Below are 6,653 nucleotides of genomic sequence, written 5' to 3'. Positions count from 1 at the left end.
TGGTGTCAAAGTGCAAAGTCAACTGTGTGGGTTGTGAAACAGATGGTCTTGGGTCCGGCGCTGCTCGCTCCAACTTCTCTCCCAAGTCGAGTGCAATGCGACCGAGCGTCGCACAGATGGCACGTGGCAGTGCGGTTCGACGGCTGCGAGTGATGGCAGCGTCTCTATCAGCTTGGGCAATCCAGGCCCGTACCACGACAATGGCGGGATCGCCGCCGCAGCCATGACGAGCGAGTCCTGCGCGGCAATGCAGGCAATGCGCAGCTTCAGCCGCTCGGTAATCGTCAGCCGGTTCGTCGCTACGATTGAGGGACATTCCTACATGTATATTTGCTCCTTGCTTCCATGGACGGGCAGCCGGCACCGACGCCTCGGCAGTGCACGTGACCTCCGTCATGGCCTCATGGGGCAGCCACTAGCAAGCGCTCGTCGAGTCGGCCTCGATCGGCGCCGCCGAGCGCTTCCTGCTCGTCCGTATGCAGGCTCCGCGCTCGTCGCTCGTCGTCGTGCTCGTGCCGGATCGTGATTTGTGCAGCAATTAAATATGTCGTCCAATCACACGCCGTGTTTGTCCCATATTTTGGCCAATCCCACTGGACTAAAAGCAATCGCCAATCACACGCCATACACGTGGCGGTCTGACGTGCGATTTCGCATGCAATATTGGAGAGGCGCGAAGCGGATACGCTGGAAGCACGCGCGTAGAAGCACTCTCATGGGTACTCCGGCCGCCAAGCGCGCGCTCGGTCTCTCGCTTTGGCCGTCCTTGGCGGAGAGCACAACACGACCTCAAGCCTTTCTCTGCTCTCACCCACGTCACCTCCCATACGCTGAATAGCCCCGTGAAGACGATTCGTCTGACATGGACTGGGTGCAAAGAGCAGTCATCGCGGCAACATCTATCGAGGCGTAGGAGTACTTGGCGCTGTGAATCAACTAGCCTCGCGCCTGACCATACAAGGAACATACACACGTGTTTCGTACAAAGACTTGGCATTTGTAGAGACGAGCAATCTGCTACTAGTACTTCTTCATTCGCTCACCGGGCGTGGCTGCGCAGGCGGCGGCGAGAGGGCTCGTCTTGCTCTTCCGTAGCCCCCCGTGGCGCTTGTGGTCGCCCATGACGACACATAAAGTCCAGGCTTTGCCGTCGGCGGCAAAGAGACAAAGATACAAGGACAATATATGGAATATTACGGCAGGAACGATAGAATAGAGTCAATCTGGTCTTCCCAGATCTCGTTTGGGTTTGGGGCGAACAACTCTATCACGGGAAAACCTGGGTGTGAGCCCATGCCTGGCGCGTAGACAAAGAAGGTGGCGATCGCGCCGACGGCGTCGGGTGGCAGGTTGCGATGACGTGCGCCCAAGAGTCGCTGCAGCACGACGATCGTAGCGGGCTTGTTGCCGCGGCGGCCCACGACCTCAATCGCAGTCCCTTGTGTCTAATGATAAATATGATGTATACGAAGGGGAATGCGTAGTACTACATACACTGTGGTGCCGCGTCACGTCGAGCCGGGCGTCCGTACAGAGACGCAGTACGGCATCGTCGCTTGTCGAGTACAGAAGCGCCGTGTGTCCGATCTAGTCAAAGACACATGCAATAGTCCAACATTGCCAGCGTGCGAGAGAGGACGCACATTATCGGCCGCGTTGAGATCCAACGTCGAGCACGACAGCAACATTTGGACCATCGACAGGTTGTTGCTCAGGCATGCGAGCATGAGTGGCGTCATCCCATGTCTCTACAGATACAGCGTTCTCGTCCCTTTCAATTCGCCCATGGAGCGGTACATAGCGATAGGACGCGGGCCACTGCATCGCTGACGTCAACCACGAAGGAGCTTCGAAAGGCGAGCATGGAGCGGAGAACACGGTGTCGACCCCAAAGGCATGGGCGTAGGCGCAATCAGGTATGTCGTCGAGAGCAGCATTGACGTCGACATGCGGCAGAAGCGCTTGGACAAGCGGCAAGCACTGCCTTTGAATCGCCTGTAGCCACGGCGTATATCCTGCCTACTATCGCGAGTCGCTGGCCATCGTCCAAGCAAACCTTGCGTGTACCGCATCCCGCACCGCCACGTCGACACGAGCGGCGCATTGATGCAGGAGCGACGCCTGCTAGAGCGATGAGCGATGAAGTCGAGGCGAGAGAGGACAGACCTCGGCGGCATGGAGGTGTGGGCGCGCGGCGTGTGCAGGTTGGCATGGATCTGTTGGCCGTGGATGTCGACGCCGGCAACCACAGCCGCGTCCATGCGCGCAACGCTGCCAGCCGCACGGCGCGCCGGTGTCTACCAGAGCAGCACGATGAGGCGGCTACCGCCATCATTATGCTGCGGTCCATGCTGATTGTTCTGGCGAAATATTATTATCAAATTCATTTGTTTCAATACAATATCGACGAGGGAGCTCCGACGAGGCCCTGGCTTGAGGCGAATCACTTTCTCGATCTTGACTGCGATGGCAAAGCAAGCAAAGACGAAGTGCTGCTGATGGCCGTCACATAAATGGGCGCAAGCCTAGATGCTCTTGCCTTGTGGTTGATGCGACCCATAAATATTGGTGTTTGCCATTTACAACCAGAAATAGTCATATTTGGGGCGAGATCGACGTTTGAAAACGAAAGCGCCCGTACTCGCCATCGCGCTCGCCACCACTTTGGGGAGCACGAAACACAATGTAGCGTCGCCGTTTGGAGCTCGGTAGCGAGAGCATGCCCTCCCGGCGTACGAGTATTCTGTTGAAATTGTATTATGCTCCATGGATATTTGATGGAGGCGCTTGTTGCGTTCAAATTGGCTGGACCTACGCAACTTTACTATATGAAGACGACCCACCGTGCAGAACATAGGATCAAATATTGCGTTTTATTAGCTGTAGGAAACCCACACAGACACAAGGCAGGTTTGCTTCCGTCGCTCGTCTTTTACGTCGCCGCAAAGTGGAGCAAACGTTCTACTTGACTGCGCACCAACAAGGAGATGCAAGCCGTTCCAGCACGTCGCCATCCCCGCTATTTCCGTTGTACTACGATATCCATCCCAACGCCGCCATCGAATGAGACGCAAAAAGCAAAACCAACCCAACGCCAGGTCCAGACAATATGTCCACAATAGAACGTCCATGGTATCGAGGACCAACATATCGTTTCGCGCAAAGTCAAGTGTGTTGGCTGTTGCGATTGGCCCGCTTGGACGAGAACCGCGTCTTCAACACGGTGGGGAGCGAGAAGCTCACGAGCGGCTTCAAGGCCGAGCGCACTTGGCCCGACTTGAGGCGCGTTGGTGTCGACAATTTCGGCTCGAGAAGTGTGCACACTTGGGCTGCGGTCGGACGCTGCGACGGGTCTTGCGCCATGCAGGCCAGTGCGAGATCGCGATACCATGGCGCGCACGAGGCACTGAGCTCAGGTCGAAGGAGTCCTTTGCTCACTTGGTCCATCGTGACAAAGTGGTTTTGGCGGAGGTAGCCGTACGGCGGCAGGAGCGTATCGAGCTCGGTCAGGAGCACACCAAACGAGTACATGTCGGCCGATACATCGTAATACTCACCGCGAATGACCTCCGGCGCCATCCAAAACATGGCGCCGACGCCTTGCGTCAGCACCATATCCTGCGACGTAGACTTGGCCAAGACAAAGTTGCCGAGCTTGGCGACGCGCGCCGAGCTCCAGAGCACGCTGAGCGAGCTCACGTACCGGTGCACAATGCCTTGGGCATGCAGCGCGGCAAGGGCCGACGCAATCGCATGTGCAATCGTAAGCGTGTCGAGCTCAACGCGTGTTCGGAACCGGCGGCGGCTGTCGAGGTACGTCCGCAGCGCGCCGCCGTCCATGTACTCGAGCACGAGTTGGGGGCGTGACGACGCCACGTCGACGACGCCGAGCAGCTGTACGATGGTCGGTACATGCGTCAGTCTACACGGTTGATGTGAGACAGATGCATCGGGTCAAATCGCGACTTGGAGAGAAGCAGCACGCAGTGGTCAAACTCATCCCGGTGGTCAAGAAACGTCTGGACCGCGACCCGTGTACCGTGAACGGTGGCGGCGTCGACAAAGCCATACGGACCCGCGCCGAGACGACTGCGCTCGAGCAACTCGGCGCCGTCAAAGATAGGAACTTCGACATCTACCCATACCGTCTTTGTACATGGATACACAGTGGTCGGTGGAACCTGGCTCGGGGTTGTAGTACTGAGTCTCGATCGTCAATGCTTCGTCCACGTCGTCTTTGAGATAGAGCGCACTCTGCTCGACGATGGGCGCCGGCAACGCAGTCTCGAGCTGCATAGCGACGTCCTTGGCCGCGGGTCGCGCTTCGGCGGTATGGGCCATGCACCGCGGGGCACATTCCTGGAACACGCCTGGCGCCGTCAACGGCATCGGTCGTGGCGCAAGGTTGCCGGCGATGACGTTCGCGATCGTCGGAAATGGATTGCCGGGTGGCGCGTCATAGGGCGCGTCATTGTTGTTGGCGAGCGCGAGCAGCAGTGCGCCGAGGCTGTAGACGTCGCTCGCTGCACTCGGCACGTCGCCAGCAAGCACCTCGGGCGCCGTAAACATCCACGGAAATGACAGCAACGTGTCAGAGTGCACCATTGTCGCGCTGGCCAGGTGCAGGTCCACGAGCTTGGCCCGGCGTTGCGGCGTTAACATAATGTTGCTCGGGTGCAAAGCTCCGTGGACGCAGCCGCGGGCGTGGAGGTAGGCGAGGCCCTGCGCGACGTCGGCAGCGATCTGCAGCGCCTCAGTTTCATGCCACGCCGGACTTTCGTGGAGCCAAGACGCGAGTGCGCCGGCTTCAAAGAATTCGACCACGATCTTGGGCCGGTGCGAATTGGCATCCGCGACCGCCAGCACAGTTGCTAGCTGCGGCGACTCGAGCCTACAGCGCCTATTAATGCAGTGAGAGCGCAGAGGTGGCGTACACGAAGAGCGAGAGCATTTCGCGCGTAAACGCATCGGCGTCGACGATGTGGAGCGTCTTGATCGCACAGGGTTGACCGTCCAGTAGACCTTTCTGCACCACGCCGTACGCGCCGGCGCCAATGTCGGTGAGAATCGCGAGCTCGTCGGATGCAATGCAGGGCACGGCGCGCCGATGGTACGCGAGCTCCAAGTGCACTTGACCGCCCGATGGCTTGAGGCGCCGCCAGCCCTGTAGAGTCAATGGCGGCGATAGCTCGATGCGCAAGCTGCCGACAAGGACATCGTCGTCGTCGGTACCGGCGCTTGTGCCATAGACGCAGAGATGCATGGGCGCCGCAGCGTCAAGAACATCGAACGTCACGACGTGGTGCCAGCTGGGCGAAGTGCCGCCGCCATAGTCGGGCAGCGACCGATACGTCGCATCGAGGTACGTGAGGGCAAAGTAGTAGCCGGCCGTCGATGGCAGCGGCGCGAGGTCCATGGCCTCGACGACCACCAGCGCCACCTCGAGCCCATCGAACGTCATCGGTCGTGCCGTGGCATCCGGATACGCACAACCCAGCACCTGCATTCTTGCGTGGTATCCGGATGGAATACGTGGCACGTCCTCGTCGCGACTTGGCGATCCCGATCGATGGCGCGAGCATGGATGGAGAGTATAACGCCGGTCTCTCCTTGACTCAAGAGTACATAAACGCAGTTGAATGTACGTACTCTTGCATTGACTATCGCAAGGGACCCAGAAACTCCTTTGCCTGTGGCACCCCACAGTATACCATCTCGGTCCTGGAGGCGGTTGATGGCATCAAGACGTATTACTACAAGGAATGCCCTGCGACGCGGTCAGGGCTGCTGGCGTCGACCCGAGACAGACGCGTCAGGACCATGTGGAGGTAGGACGTCACGGCCGCGTCGGTCGTCTCGTCCAGCGCTCGCTCAATGTGACGTCGCTCGGGCGCTTGCAAACTACAGAGCCATTCGAGGATGTGCATGGTCTCTTCTGTCGCGGCCAGAAGCACGAGAGCACCCAGACAGGCCGTCGCGCGGTGCTCGTATGCGAATTGCACCATCTCGAGGCGGCCACTTCGAAGCGCACACACCACTTCGTCTGTCGTGAGCTCGAACGCGCGCGCTGCGTAGAGGACCTGTACGAGCGCACAATGGCCATCGATGAGCGCTGATCGCAGTGCGGCCCGAGGCCACTGCGCCAGGTCGGGCTGCGCGAGCAAGTAGCGGGCGACGTGCGCATGACCTCGCTTCATGACGCCTCGCCAGACGTGACTTGGGTCTGCGTTGGTGTCATGCAGCAGCTGCACGAGGGACACGTGTCCGTGGTCGGCTGCGATGGCCATCATGAGCGGGACATGCGTCGACGGCAGCTGCAGCAAAAAACGAACGACCGGCGCGTGGCCATAGCCGAGCGCGAGACGCATGTGCTTGTAGCCGAGCTGCGCTTCCGAGGCCACGTGCAATAGCACAGATACGCAGTTGTAGCGCAGTGCATAGTGCACGAGGAAGGGCGTGTAGTGCGCTTGTAGCTGCCGCAAGCCATCGTCGCCGCGGGTCGCATACCACGCTGAAAAGGCCGAGTGGAAGGCGCTGTAGTCGCACTGCTTGCTGTACGCCTGCTGGTAGCGCAGCAACCGTGTGAGCGCGAGCGTGTCGTTTGTATAGCCATCTTGGTACGCCACAAGGACTGCCCAGAGCTCGGGCGACCG

The 6,653-nt window shown here is 59.3% G+C and overlaps 3 protein-coding genes across 3 annotated transcripts; all 3 read right to left on the bottom strand.

Moving 5' to 3' along the window:
* Window positions 1-1,171: 1,171 nt before the first annotated feature.
* Window positions 1,172-2,363, bottom strand: SDRG_12982 (hypothetical protein). The gene is made up of 5 exons (XM_008619065.1): window positions 2,167-2,363; window positions 1,798-2,121; window positions 1,644-1,748; window positions 1,495-1,587; window positions 1,172-1,445 (listed from the first exon to the last, which is right to left on the bottom strand). The coding sequence occupies exons 2-5, from the start codon at window positions 1,822-1,824 to the stop codon at window positions 1,194-1,196; spliced, it is 477 nt and encodes a 158-aa protein (XP_008617287.1). The 5' UTR covers window positions 1,825-2,121; window positions 2,167-2,363; the 3' UTR covers window positions 1,172-1,193.
* A 723-nt stretch (window positions 2,364-3,086) lies between these two features.
* On the bottom strand, window positions 3,087-5,476 carry SDRG_12981 (TKL protein kinase). Its single transcript, XM_008619064.1, has 4 exons — window positions 4,935-5,476; window positions 4,182-4,891; window positions 3,967-4,135; window positions 3,087-3,922 (listed from the first exon to the last, which is right to left on the bottom strand). Exons 1-4 carry the CDS (start codon window positions 5,459-5,461, stop codon window positions 3,166-3,168), a joined length of 2,163 nt encoding a protein of 720 aa, XP_008617286.1. The 5' UTR covers window positions 5,462-5,476; the 3' UTR covers window positions 3,087-3,165.
* Window positions 5,477-5,608: 132 nt separating this feature from the next.
* SDRG_12980 (hypothetical protein) lies at window positions 5,609-6,653 on the bottom strand. The gene has a single exon (XM_008619063.1). It carries the CDS (start codon window positions 6,366-6,368, stop codon window positions 5,754-5,756), a length of 615 nt encoding a protein of 204 aa, XP_008617285.1. The 5' UTR covers window positions 6,369-6,653; the 3' UTR covers window positions 5,609-5,753.

This window comes from Saprolegnia diclina (genome assembly GCF_000281045.1).
Source record: "Saprolegnia diclina VS20 unplaced genomic scaffold supercont1.54, whole genome shotgun sequence".
Taxonomy (NCBI): domain Eukaryota; phylum Oomycota; class Saprolegniomycetes; order Saprolegniales; family Saprolegniaceae; genus Saprolegnia; species Saprolegnia diclina.
This window is presented reverse-complemented; position numbering and strand designations above follow the sequence as displayed.